Raw genomic sequence first — 14,846 nt, forward strand, 5'->3', positions numbered from 1 at the left:
TTCCACTAGCTTTTTTTTTTTTGAAATATTCAAAAATCACAGGAGCTGAAAACTGTCACTGCATCATGGGCTCCTGACTGCGTTCATTTTTGTTTTGCATCATCCTCGCTTTCCCACTTCTGTCAAGGAGTTAAAATTGGAATAGAAACTGCTCATCATGATAAAAAACCGTTGATTGTCTTCATTTTTTCCCCGGCGGCATCCTCGCAGATATACGCGTGTACCACACGAGATGACGCAATTTGTTATTTACGTTCCTTGACGAAGTAAATAATCAAGGGACGATCATCGTCTCTTGCTACAAGCCCCTCCCCAAAGATGCTGCTAAATACTGCACAAGTGACGGTCCCCGTCATTAGGCCACCAGACATACTCTGGCGCGATATAGTCGATTAGCACTTACACAAATCAATTCTGATATTAAAGGCACGCCGCTGTTGTTTGGAATCGCGGCTTCGAGGTACATTTCAAGATGGCGGCGGTGGCGGCAGAAGCGGTACATTTCACTATTTCAATTCTCCTCTTGTTTCAGAATACAGAGAATAAAGTTTTGATAACGTCTCTTACATTTTCTTTAGATAATAGCAAAAGATTTACCGGAAGTGATATCAGCCATGAGGGAGATGGAGGAAAAGGTAAGGAACAAAACTACAGAGTGCACGTGTATTGTAAATTTTACAATTAAAAAGAAGTTGTTTACTGTTGACTTTTGGTAATTCAAAAAATGACTAATTTCTAAGCTGAATAGTAAGTAAATCAAAGGTTAAATTTAACCAAAGCGTAAGTATAGGAGTCATGATTAAGACCTACATGGTTAATCTCAAGTGTATGTTACATCTTTAATTTGGTGGTTTTATGAGGTGTCGGGTGAAATAGGATCGAAGAGACCTGTGCTCGTACGGTAGGGAAAAAGCTGCTTGTAGCTAAAGAATACACTGTACTACCACACTTTGTAATAGTGTATGCCTATGACTATATGAGTTTTTATACTGTTTAACTCTTGTTTATTGTGCACTTAAAGTACTGTAAGGGTGACACATACATGTTCAGTGCACAGAAACATACTAGGGCTTAATTAGCTGCAGAATACCAGCTCAGCTCTGCCATTCCATTTATAACATGGACAGCATATCAACATGGTTGCCAGGGCTGTCATTAAGGGCCGTAACCCGTAACACCTGTTACGGCTGAGTTCACTCGATGTTACGGGTGAAGATGTCAATGGATGGTACGAACATGCTACACTTACCGAATTTATTTTTAAACATTTCCCTGTTGAAATAAACATAACTGTTTCTTGGTGTCTTACCTCCTTGGTTCTACTATTTATATTTTACCCTGGAGATGAACTTTCAGTTTGCTTAATCGTCGTGAATTACATTTAGACGCCATTTTAAGCAGCAAAACTTATCTCGCAATGCGCTGCTCCTGCCTTTTGAGAAATTCCGCCGACCGATGTAGGGTGTTGTCCAGGCTGATCGATCGTGTTAGGTCCCGCACGTGTGTAGAGAAAGTTATGTTTTAATATGAATAAGAGGAAAGAACCCACATCAAAACAGCCTGGGATCGACAGATTTTTGTCTAAATCCCAATGGACCGATGGAAATGAGGAAGCTCACAAAACAGCTGGTTGAGGCGGTCGACAAATACCAGCGATCACAGCTTCAAGTACTGCAAGTACTTCAGCCACATGTGGGCAGCCTGTAGAACTGAGTATTATGCTACAAAGAGTGGAAGAAAAATTTCCCGATTCTAGAAATGGTAAAGCATTTCATTCTTATTACCACTGTAACGGAAAGAGATGTTCAATGTCTGATCCAGCTTATTTGAGTTCCTCTAATGGTAAGATAGCTCGGTAATGTAGAGGTGTTATTATAATTTTTATTTCCGGTTTCACTCCTGTTTTATGCATTTGACCATAATAACAAATTATTATACCTGTTAGCAAACATAAAACCATATTGCTGATTATGGACTGTCATTTATTTATTTATTTTTAAACAAGGAACACTCAGGTCTGTTGGAGATATTTCATAACTTTATTCATTTGATCTCTGTAAATTAAGGTGCATGAATTTGAAATTATGCACTGTGAAAAACAAACAGTACTGAAATAAGGACCACTTGCATAGGTTGATGCAACAAAGATGCTATTTCACTATTTGCTGATGATGTACTACAACATATTATCACTCTGCTTTATCAGCATTTTTGATTAAAAAATTGCCATTTTCATGCCCTAGAAAGCAGGAAAATGCATTTCTAGGGGTTTCATGCTCAAAAAATTTCTGGGGGGGGGGCATGCCCTCAGACCCCCCCTAGATGCTCAGGCCCTTTCGGGCCTTCAGAACGTGGCCGTGGGCCACGTATTTCACTGCTATGGGTGATAACTTACATGCAACGGCTGCTTGAAAACTTAGTGACAGCCCTGGTTGCAAATCTACATGATAATAATATACTAAGTTGAAAAGGTAAAGGTTATCACATTTATTTTGTTGTAAAAGCATATTGCAGAAAGACATTGTACGTGGAACTACAGGTAGACTGGTGTGGGTCCTAATTTCTAAGTAGTAGGGTAATTTGTAGTTTTTCCCTAGTGTACATATTCAACATGTATTGTAAATAGACGTATAGAGGCTTGTCACCATCTCTCAATGTCCAATCAGACTCAATCTGAGCAAAACTATTTATGCGACATTGCATGAAATTAATTATGTAACATGTTTATCCTTTTCTAACAGAGTATTTCTTATCTTTTTGAACTTGAAAATGTTGTCATCATGACTCCAAAATGTCATTTCCTTTTATCATTTATTTTTTACTTTATTGTAAATAGGTAAGGCTAATTATTTTTGTTTTGTTTGTATAAGGTATCAGACATAGATCAGCATGTAGAGAATTTGATGAAGAAAATTTCAAGTGGATCATTAACAACGAAAAAGGTCTGTGTATGCTAGGTATTTTTACCACTGAGTCTGACATTCCACTAGGAATTTTAAAATATTGTGTGGTTAAAAATCTCACTACAAAGCCTAAAAACTGTATTTTAAAAATTTGGGTACTGGCATTTCAGAACATGCTATCTGCACATGTATGTAACCTCGTGCCTAGATTGAAACAATATTCTTTGGTTGTTATTGCCAGTTTGTGACGTCATCATTTTCCAAAATTGAAAATTACTAATCCTACTGAAAATTTAGTTCGATCAAAATGTAAGAGTCTCTAATAACTTGCCGTTTTAAAACATTTAAGCTCGACAGCGTTCTTCATTTTTTAATAGAGCGCATTTGAATTTCCAAGTTTATGCATTGCATGACATCAAATGGCAGCCCCAGGAGGCTCTTGCATAGATCAAAAGATGAGTCATCGCGTAAGTTTTTGCAAACTGAACAGTTTTTGCTCTAGAAGAAGTATTAATTTCAATGTGTCCGAGCTCTAGTAAAGAGTAATAACTTTTCGTTTAAATGGTAAAACTCAATGACAGATGTTTCTGTTACTTAGCTGCCATGTTTGTGTCCCTCTGAGGGGCACCAATGTGACACCTCTATACAAAGCTCTAAAATTTGGGTGAAATACTTCTCCAAATAATGTGGGAATGAAAACTTGCCTAGACCTCAATCTTAGGGAGATTGTTCATATAACAATCATCTATCATATCCCAGATTCTTGGGTTAATTTATTGAATGGTTGCGATTTTTATTTTTGATGGTATGACAGTACAAACCAGCAATAAAGAAAATGCTTGAAGACTGAATTGTACTGAATGTTTCTCAGATCTTTTTGTACTTATATTTAATTAACATATGTACATGTATGTCACTATATCTGAACTGACTTCATTCCATTTTGGGTACATTAGATTAGTACTTCACTTTATATTATACTGTATGCCCTGGTTATTTGTGATGAGTTCAAAGATTGCAGACTTGGACTACAATTAACAAATTAAGGAAGGCATTCATTTCTTAATCCTAAGCTTTTGTTATTCCCAAGATCTAGAAGTATTTTCCGTTGCTAATTTTTTAGCTTACACAATTATTAAATGTTAGACTGAGATTAAAAACATTTCTATTTCTTTCAGGGTGTTAGTTTTTTAGAACTGAAATTTCATCTGCTTTTAAGGTATGTAAATGCTGATATAATAGTTACATGCTTTGACTGCAGAAATTTCAATTTACTGAATAAACAATTACTGGTAAATTGCTATTGGCTGGAAGTTTGAAATTTACTCATAAAAGAAAAATATTGATCTCACCAACTGCAACAAACACACAGTTGTATTGTGCTATTTTTTATTCTTCATTTTGTTGCAGCTATGTTATTGATCTCACATACTACCTGCTAACAAAAACTGATGGAAAACCATGGCAGGAAGACCCGGCTGCCGAAAGATTAGTAGAAGTTCGCACTGTGAGTAATACTTTGATAAGATGTAATGTTTGTATTCTCCCAGTACAGTCATCTTGCTTGGTAAATACCAGATTTATCACAAGACTTTATAATAGAAAAAGTGCTGTAGTCAGTGTATAGACTGGCAGATTTATCACAAGATGTTATGATGGAAAAAGTGCTGTAGTCAGTGTATAAACTGGCTGAACACTTGGAAAAATTACTATCTGACCTGTAAGAGTCTTGAATTGAGACAAAAAAAGAAGATCTTGTAGATCTTAAAACAAAATAGACATACTTTACTCACTCTCAAGTGAAGTACATCTGTGTGTGAATACAACCTGCTGATGAGTGTTATCTCAGGTAAACTTTGCCTGCCAGTTTACCACATCAAAATCTATAATTTATAATCTTGCTTTTCATAGATGATGAGACACTTGTCTGTAGGGATTCATGGGTTATTCTTCTTGAGAGAAATAGTACAAAGCATGTAAATGTGATCTCTTATGTACAGCATGTATGTTTTTATTTCTCTCAATAACACTCCATTTAGGTTTTGGAGAAACTGAGACCCATTGACCAGAAAATGAAGTATCAGATTGATAAAATGATTAAGACTGCCACAACAGGGATGACATCAGGTACATTTACACTGTCTGTTTATTTCTCATTAAAATAAGTACATATATGTCCTACAGTGTATAAACTGTCAGGAATGTGAAATTAAATATTGCTTAGAAGACTATCCCTCCAAGCCTTGTCCATAGAATTACTTCAGCAGCAACTTACAGTTTCCTTTTCACATTCACAAGTGTAAAAGCTAACAAAACTTTTGAAAAAAAAAATTTTCCTCAGAATGCTTAAAAAACAAAGAGTTCTATGTAAAACTACTCTCAAATAGCTGTTATGGTCACACACTTGCATACAAGGCTTCACTCGCTGACTTACTCCTGTCTTGACTTGAGTTCCAGTACAATGTCATGGCCACATACTTTAACAGGCTTTTACAGTACCTTTTTTTTTTTTTTTTTTTTTTTTTTTGCTGTATCGACTGCTTTTATTTTTATTATTATTTTTTTTATTTACATTATATTGCTCTAATTATTTACACTATTTAAATTACAATAACTAAACGACTTACATTACTAACAAATACAGTTACACGACTTACACAATTAAGAAATACAGTGACGACAAGGGGCAAAGAAAGAAAAAAAAAAAAAAAAAAAAAAAAAAAAAAAAAACTGAGAAGAAAAATAGCTAGTTATCATTACAGCTTGAGGTTGTAGTACAGAAACATAAAAAAACAGACCAAAGGCATGTGGTACATTAAAAGTAAAATGAGTTATGCATCTGACAGGAGATTAGAAGTAGATTAATGGGTAGGAGATAGATAACCCTACAGAAAATATAATCTAAAATATTAATTAAATCCTCATGTATCCTGTAAGAGGTTTCCATTTCTTCGTGTCTCCACTTTTTGTTTCTATCTCATATTGTAATTTTAGTGTGCATATGAAAAGCGTAAGATTTGGATGATCATTTTTTGTTTTAGCGAGCCATATGTGATATCGTGCTAAGGGAAAGCAGTAATTTATAAGAAGCGCAAATTGAGAGATATCTGGCCTCAGACCCAAAGCAGTAATATTTGTCAAAGCATAATCTCTAGGAAGTAAATTTAAGTTTTTCAGCCATTCAGTAAGTTTATTCCAAAAGTGAGATGTTTGACGGCATGACCAAAAAAGATGAATTATTGACTCAGAGGAGGTGTGACAAAAACTGCACTTTTCATCGCCCTGTAGACCTATTCTAAATAAAAAGTTATTGGTTGGTACACGTCTATGTAAGAATTTAAACTGAAACTCTATCAGCTTAGTGCTCTTTGTGCATTTTTTAGCTAAAAGATAGGCAGCATTCCAATTTATGTTGTCATTTATTGGTAGGCCACAATCCTCTAGCCACTTCTTTTGACTTGACTCTGGGGTTAAACTCTTGTTACTAATCAGTTTTTTATATATTATTGTAGTTGCTTTTTTGACCTGCAAAATTCTTGTTGTAAGTGGCTCATATTCGTGGTCGGTGTTCTGTAAATCTTGAAAATTAGAATCAGTCCAAAGAGACTTTACAGCCGATATTAATCCGTAGAAGCTGAGAGGGCGAGGGTCTATTTCATACTTACAGTGGAAATCATTTAACGAGAGAAAGTTGTTGTCCGGTCCTAAAAGATGTTTCACCTGAGTTATTCCCTTGGTGAACCAATTTTTAAAAAAAACTGTTTTGTTGGCTATCTTTATTAGGGAGTTATGCCAAAGTTGTTGATCCAGAAAGTGATCTTTCGATGTTATTTCAGGTTCAAAGTTAACTTCCGCCCAGATTCCTAATAGTTCTTTTAAAAAGGCATCCGAAGTTGTTATTGTCGATAAGGTGTCTCTAACGTTGAGGTTGTAGGAAAAAAAGTTTTGACAGCCATATTTTTTTAGGGTTATATCAAAAAAGATTTTCCATTTTCCCTTATTGTTGTTATCTAAATATTTTTTAATCCATGTGGTTTTGAGAGATTTATTGAAGGAACTAATATCAATCATTTTTAGGCCACCACCACCGAAATCATTGATTATTACCTTCCGTTTTATCTTGTCGCCTTTACCATTCCATAGAAAAGTGTAGAGTAAATCATTTATTTCTTTTAAAACCCTGTAGTTTGAGCGAAGAGGCGAGAGTAGATAAACCAATTGGGAGACCACTAGTGATTTGATAACAGTGATTTTCCCTAACAATGTGAGTCAGCGGTATTTCCAGCATCTCAGGATTTCTTTCACTTTTTCAAGTTTCTCATTGTAGTTTAAAGAGGCAGATAGTTCAGGATCTGTTGAAATCCATAGACCTAGGGATTTTACTTTGTCTTTTGGCCATTTAAGCTCTTTTCCTGATAACAGAATTTTATCACTTCCAATACTTGCGCCAATCCATAGAGCTTCCGTTTTCTTATCATTGAGTCTGAGGCCAGAGACTTTGCTGAAATCGTCAAGCATTGCAAGGGATGAAAGGAGAGATTCACGTGACCCGTCTAATATAAGTGTTGTGTCATCGGCATACTGACTTAACTTAATTTCCACATTATTTACAGAGATTCCCTTTATATTAGTATTTTTCCTAATTGCCGTGGCCAGCACTTCTGCCGATAGGATAAATAAATAAGGTGAGAGCGGGCAGCCTTGCCTAACACCTCTTTGAATTTCAAAAAAATTACTTGCCCATCCATTATTCAGAATACAGCTTTCAGTATGACTATACAGGGTTTTCACCCAGTTAATTAGCGAAGCACCAAAACTGTAGGATCTTAATGTTCCATGTATGAAGGACCATTCGAGAGAATCAAATGCCTTTTCAAAGTCAACAAAAAGTAACAGGCCCGGGATATTCTTTTCTGTGGCATATTGGATAATGGAGTCAATGAGTCTGATATTTTCGCCTATAAATCTGCCCTTCAAAAATCCTGTTTGATCGTGATTGATAAGGTTTGGAAGTACTAATTTAATTCGGTTTGCAATAGATTTTGCTGCGATTTTGTAATCAGTGTTCAAAAGGGTAATAGGCCTCCAATTTTTGATGAAGTATAGTTCCGCATCTTTTTTTGGAATTAGTTTTATAACTCCTCGTCTTTGTGTTACTGAGAGGCAGCCAGAGTCAAAAGCATAGTTGAGGGCCGAGATTAAAAAAGAAGAAATGTCTTTCCAAAAAACTTTGTAGAATTCGGCGGGAAGTCCATCCGTGCCTGGCGTTTTGTCAGACTCCATCTTCTTCAGGGCTTCGAAACATTCCTTTTGAGTTAAGGGGCCTTCACATAAAGTTTGTTCTTCATTGGTCAAAGAAGTGGAGTTCACTTCAGAAAGGAATGTTGACTGGATGCTGTCGGGGCTTTTTGACGTATAAAGATTTTTATAAAAAGCCGTACATTCAGATAAGATATCTTTGTCTGTGGTGACAAAGTCGGTGTCATTAATTTTTAATTGACTAATTGTTCCTTGTTTACAGTGCCTTTTTTCGAGGTTTAGAAAATATCCGGAGTTCTTTTCGCCCTCGTTGTACCGTTGCGACTTTGACCTAATGATAGCGCCTTTGGTTCGATACTCAAAAATGTTTTCTAGCTCTTTCTTTAAGGTAAAAATTCTTTCAGCAACAATATGATATGAGGGGTTACTATTGCTTGCATTGTCTAAATGTTTTTCTAACAAGGCGATTTCGCGTTCCAACATTTCTTCGCGTTTCCTTGTTGTCGCGTTTTTGTATGCAGCATAAGATATTGATTTTACTTTTACAGTACCTGCTGACATAAAAAAGTGTTAACTTGAGTTACAGTACAACATCAAACTTTCACTTCAGGGTCAAACCTCAGTTGATGCCGATTTAAAAACAACATGAAGTTACATACCCAACTGTCATATAGCCTAGTGTAAATGTTATTAGTTATTACAAGGCAATGCGCAGTTAATTCATAATTCACATGATTTTGTACTTTTAAATGCCTCCTCAAATGCTAAATATTTCTTAAATTAATCTTTGTTTATTTATTTTTTCATAAAGGTGCTGAAATTGATCCCCTAAGGTTTAAACCAAATCCTGAAAACATGGTATCAAAGGTGGGTTGCTTGCTGGTTTATTTTGAAATCACAGATTAACCATAAGATTATGTCTTGATAGTAAAACTAACAAATTACAATGTTAGTACAGTGAAATTCACCAACAGTCACCTCCTGTGTGGGGATGCACGTGGTCACAGCCAAAGGTTTAATTTTAAACACTTTTTAATGTCACTATTCTGCATGCTAATAGAAAGCATAGGATACGATTCAACCAAAAAACATGACAGGAACAAAATCCACAGTATGTGACTTTAGGCTACACACACAAAATAAAAGTCTCACAAGTTTGCATGTATTCCCCTTAACATTGGGATGGAACAAGAGTATTGGCAGAGCCCCACACAATTTGGTTATCTACAATGTACTTGCTTACTTTGGTTATCTATTTAAAAGGGGAGTTAAAATATTTTCTTCAAATGACAGTTTACAGTCGTGTTCCCAGATCTGTGGGCAAAGCAGGAGGCAATACCTGGTCAAGTTCAATATTGGTTATTTAATCTGCCTTTAGAGATGTGTGTGTTAGGGTTAAAATTGCTCACTCAAATGATGAATACTACTTCAGGACGAAGTAAAGTGCACACTGATAGAACTTTTTCACAAATGTGACCTTGGACAATTTAATAAACATAAAAACTGTACTAAAACCAGGAACACTGTACATGTAACAGAACACTCTTAAAAGAAAGCTTAACCCACCTATATACATGTATGTGCATATCGCTAACCACTAGCTGTTAACTTTTAACTGCTAAAAGACAAACCTACACTTACTACAGGTGGCTTGGTGCTCATGTGAAGAATTCATTATTTGAGTGAGTACATTTAGTCAGAAAAGTGTGCTCTTTTTCAGAATGTATAGCGAGATTCTGTGGTGATTAAATTGTTAAAGGTCTGCATTTTTTTTTTCTTTTTTTTTGGAGTTACAGCTTGATGACGAAGATTTTGAAAGCAGTGATGAAGAAGATGGTTCAAAGAAGACCAAAGTCTATGTCCCTCCAAAGGTTGCTGCTGTTCCTTATGGTGAGCTCTCAAAAGCATTTTATTTCATTATTAATATTTTCCACAAGTGAGTCCCACAAATTTATCAATGAAAAATTTGTAAAATTCTTTTGCTACAACCTACTTCAAACCTTAAAAACTCAACTACTCCTCTTACAGCAAAATTGAAGTGCACTTTCCAACAAACAAAACTGTAGTTTTAAGAACATGTGTTAGAAATCTCATTATGTTTATAATACATTTTTGGAAAGCTGCAAAACACATAGTTATTATGGCTGAGAGAGGGCTCCCGGAACAGTGAACATATCTGACAAAGTAGATGTCATAACCCATTTTGTACAAAATGGATATGCTGGGAAGGGATTCTAGTAGTCTTGAAGGTTGACGTTTGTTTACTTCAGTTGGTGTCACTTTAACATCTATGTCCATCACTTTGTAAAATTAAACTGAAAGGTCTTGTAAACATTATTGCATAATGGCTACATCCTGTATGCAGCTGTGCAATAGATGGCTACTCAGTCAAAGTCTCAGAAAACAGCCCTTGCATTGTGTAGGCTGCTGAACAATGATAATTTAGTAATGAGCATATTGTGAATGTATTTTGTTGGAAATGTTTCCAGATGAGGATGATGATAAGAAAACTAGAAAAGAGAGAGATGAAGAAAGAGCCAGGAAAAGAGTACTGACAAGCTCACTTTTACATGATTTAAGAGGTGACATGATAACTATTTCTTAATTTGTTATAATTCTCATCTTGTTTAGAGAATTGCTCCTTGACTATACAAGCCTCTAACTACCACATTCTGTAATTAAAGAACTACTTTATTGGCAATGAATGCAAAATTTGCATTCTTAATTTTACTGTGTACTCCTTGGGTATCATCTGAATGGGCTTACATTCGTAATTGTGTAATGCAATATTCTTGTTTGCCACACAGGTATTTTTCGTGGCGGGGCATCCCATATATTAATTACAGGGTTCTCGTCGCACCTTTTAGGGGATAAAAAACGCAGTTTTGGTACTTCTTAGGGTGTTCAGCCTCAAAAGCTCCACAGCAAGAACTTTTGCGGTTCCTTTTAGTGTATCGAGCTGAACAAAATGTGACAGGAGATAGTGTGTTGTTTTACTGTAGAATTGGTACCTCTGAGAGGTGAAAAAATTTCAAGCCGCACCCACCAAACATGATCTTAGTATCTCTGAGGGGTTTCCAATGAGCACCCCAGCCCTTTTTATATGGGAGTCCCCCCCCTCCCGGGGGGGTATTTTTGTTGTTATGTTTAGTTTTGTTATTTGTTGTTGTTTCTAGTTGTAGCTCAATCAACATTTATTATTGAATTCACTTGAGTTTTTGGATCGACATATTTGAAGTAGCTTATGTCTTGTTTCTGCACATAGAACGTGTAACTTGATGTCTAACGTTTGACTGGCTTGTTCTGTTTCTAGATGAATACGGTGATGCACCCCAAGAGATTCGGGTATGTGTCATGTCTGCTTATTCAAATTTCATTCAATCAACACGTATTAAGCCTGGCACAACATTTTGTTATTTATCCCTTCTAACTAAACATCTGCAATCTTTGTCAGGATGAAACTTTGTCACGCTGGAGAAAACAGAAGGAAAAAGAAGAAGAGGAAGAACGAACACGGTAAATTTTGTTCTTTTTCTTTTCAGCTACAACTAGTAGTTGCAAAAATGTCGATACATGTCGTGCAAAAATGGCTTTACATACTTAAAACTTAGTTAAATGGATGGTAAATAACAACTTTGTTACAGAATAACAATTAGCCCCCCGCTCCCTGATTCAGTTTTGTTCGTCTAAGTATTGTACATGATATTGCTTAGCTAGCAACATTGGAAAGGGAGGGAGGGGGAGAGATTACACGAGATAGTGCGGTGAGAAGTTTTCTCCCGATGTCTCAAGTTTTCTTGCAACTAGTTGTAGCTTCAAGTTATTATCACCAGATTATGAGCCGGGATAGGTAGAAGGTCAAATTGCTAGGTTCGCATACACGTTGTACAGGTAACAATTTGCTTTTTTATCTCATAGATATGAAGAGGAAAATCTGCTTCGACTTCCTGCTAAGAAGAAGAAAAGGGTTTGTTGTCTAAACTTTAAAACCTGAATATTATTATTGTCAACAAACCAGTTGAACGTATTATTGCTGCATGTTGTTCGTGCTTTATGCAGTTGACTTTACTCTGTTTGATTGATTACCCAGATATCTGAGCGTGCTCAGTCAGGCATGGATGAACTGACGTCATTCGCTGACTTGTCTGTGCTAAATGCTGGAGAAGATGACAGGGTGAGTGAACTTGACTGAAACAATTACACAGGTTACAACATTTTTAGGTTGCAACAACTACGTGGCAGTACATTGTAACATTAAACTAAAATATGAGGCTGAAGGCTCTTTAAAAGGTGGCAAATAGCTGGTTTGCTAAACGTTTCAGGCTTAGTGCTTCTTCAGAAGATAAAATAAAGCGATCCACACCATGCAAAAAACTGTACGCGTACGCACGGATTGTTTGGGTGGAAGGAGAGTTATCTACTTCATTGTAACATGAAGTGTAATTTATTCAGCCATTATTAAAATGATTCTAAAATAGCTCTTGTTCGAGTGTTCAATGATATTGTTGTTTTATTTACTTCTTTTTGCTTGCGTTACAGAATGGTGAATACTCTACAAAATCTAGGTAATTTGTTTCTTTTTTTGTATTATCAGTGCCCAGTTCTCTCTTTGTAGTATGAGTAACGCAGGCGTACCTTTAATTAAATGAAAACCGGCAATCCATGTAATTGAAACGGTCTGTTGAAGTCTCGCAGTCAACTTTATCGTTTCTAATGTTAACCATTTGATTGTGTCTTGCAGTTCAAGCAGTAAGAAATCAAAATCGAAGGTATGGTACATGTCTCTGTCTTTATCTGCAGTAGCTCTCTTAAAAGTATTCATCCAAACCAGGCGCGGAGGCAAAAAAAATCACGGGGGGGAAAGAAAGTGTTTAATCGTGCCTTAACCTCAATGCGATTTACTTTGTTTTTGTCCTAGAGGCCTCGGAGCCATGGAAATTTTAATAGAATTATCGAAATTGGCTTACTGTTAAGCGTACTGTTCGTTTAATTAAATGCAGTCTGTAAAGAAAAACGGCTATTAATTTAAATACTTAACAGCGTTATTTTGATCCCTGTGTAAACCTTTCAGTAAATGAAAAGAAATACGAGGATTTCTAGGGCTGTTTTAAAGTGCCAAAAAATGTTTTTCGCTCGATGAAATCTTTATATGAAACTAACAAAAAAAGCTGCAAAAATTTTTGCATTCGGTTGAAACCCGAATTACAATATGACAATCGCCAGCAATAAATAAATGATATAAACAATATTTCACATTACTTATTTGATAGCCACAAGACATTTTCATTATTTATTACCATCCTCTATGTGGTAATCTGCCAAAAGTCTTTTCTGGGCGTGTTTGTACTTCAGGTTTTTTTAAAATGTTTTTATCTTTTGCTCGAAGGGGACTGTTGTTTTTCAAAAGGGTGATTGGGCCTGTTCGTTAACCATGTTTTCATGCTGGAATTGTGTTTGCTATTTCGTTATGTTTCTTGCAGTGGAAGAAGAAGTTTGGAAGCGCGAAAAAGAAGAAAGGTAAATAATCATGAAATATACATTTAATTCTTGGCCGGACTTTTCCTTTGGCAAGACAAACAATTGAAGGTTTCCACGTGCCAAGGGCATGTTTGCTGTTTGTACTCGTTAGTTTTTTTTTTTTTTTTTCATAATCAGTCAGGGCAGCCAATGCTGTTTTTCGTGAATTTTTTAGCTCTAAAAGAGTTTCCGACCCATCGAAGAATACCTCGCGACCACTCAAAATATTGTGACTCGACTATCGCGCTACGAGAATTCATCGCCTCACTTGGCAACGTTGAGGCCAAAATGGCGGCCTCGGTCAATCGTAGGATGACATGCATCAACTGTTAATTCTGCCCTCCTTCCCCCCGCCTCCCGACACACATACACACCAGACTGTAATTTGTTTTGTGCTGCTTCAGTTGCGAAACACTATGCCTTGGCGTGTGTGTTCATCAGCATTGAAATGCAGGACCTGCCCGTTATCTCTACAATAGTTTCTTTCTTCACCTTGAGATATCATAAAAGTCGTTACTGCCGAGAGAGGACGACGCGAGAGACTATGAACGCGTGGTAATTATTAGACCAAGTTGCGTAACCTCATACATCGTTGCAACTTCCAAATTTTTTGGCGAGCTGTCGTTCGGCGACTTCGCGGTAAAACAGCATGGATCTAACCAGATGCTGTCACGAACCGTATAGTAACGCGCGAAAACATTTAACCTATTGTGTAATAGGCGTTATCTACAAACGGCTTAAAATAGCTTAAAAAAATTACTAGAGAGGGCAACCGTCTTTACAGGGGAATCCACCTCGAAGATCTTCCTCTCTTGCTGGCGACAAACTGCAGAGGCACTGCAAATAGACCATGTCACTTCACGCTGCATTTAAGCCCCGGTGCAGACCAGCCATCGGACTTGCCTAATCTCCTATGGATTGAATGATAAGTTCGGTTTTTCGGTAACCTTTTTTTGTTTTCTTCACAGGATTTAGCAAACGACGCCGAAGATAAAACAGCAACGGGGAGGCAAACAACGCTTTCAAATCAATAAATATTTTGCCGCCAGTAAAATCAGATTTAGTTTGTTGATTGTTTGTGTTACTGAATTTTGTAGTTTGTCCAATAGTGATCTAATTCGTTTGCAAACAGTCCAGCTGCATTTCGTCTTTGTTGTGCGTTTCATA

General features: G+C 36.4%; 1 protein-coding gene across 1 annotated transcript; it reads left to right on the top strand.

Annotated features, from left to right (window-relative positions):
* The first annotated feature begins 400 nt into the window (after positions 1-400).
* Positions 401-14,733, top strand: LOC110049463 (neuroguidin-like). The gene is made up of 17 exons (XM_089298746.1): positions 401-496; positions 579-635; positions 2,871-2,942; positions 4,082-4,122; positions 4,314-4,410; positions 4,943-5,030; positions 8,974-9,029; positions 9,959-10,052; positions 10,652-10,744; positions 11,476-11,507; positions 11,617-11,678; positions 12,081-12,129; positions 12,253-12,336; positions 12,702-12,727; positions 12,904-12,931; positions 13,643-13,679; positions 14,648-14,733. The coding sequence occupies exons 1-17, from the start codon at positions 473-475 to the stop codon at positions 14,671-14,673; spliced, it is 966 nt and encodes a 321-aa protein (XP_089154872.1). The 5' UTR covers positions 401-472; the 3' UTR covers positions 14,674-14,733.
* The last annotated feature ends 113 nt before the right edge of the window (positions 14,734-14,846 follow it).

This window comes from Orbicella faveolata, unplaced genomic scaffold, assembly GCF_042242905.1.
Source record: "Orbicella faveolata isolate gen_17 unplaced genomic scaffold, um_ofav_v1 contig_3, whole genome shotgun sequence".
In the NCBI taxonomy this organism is placed as follows: domain Eukaryota; kingdom Metazoa; phylum Cnidaria; class Anthozoa; order Scleractinia; family Merulinidae; genus Orbicella; species Orbicella faveolata.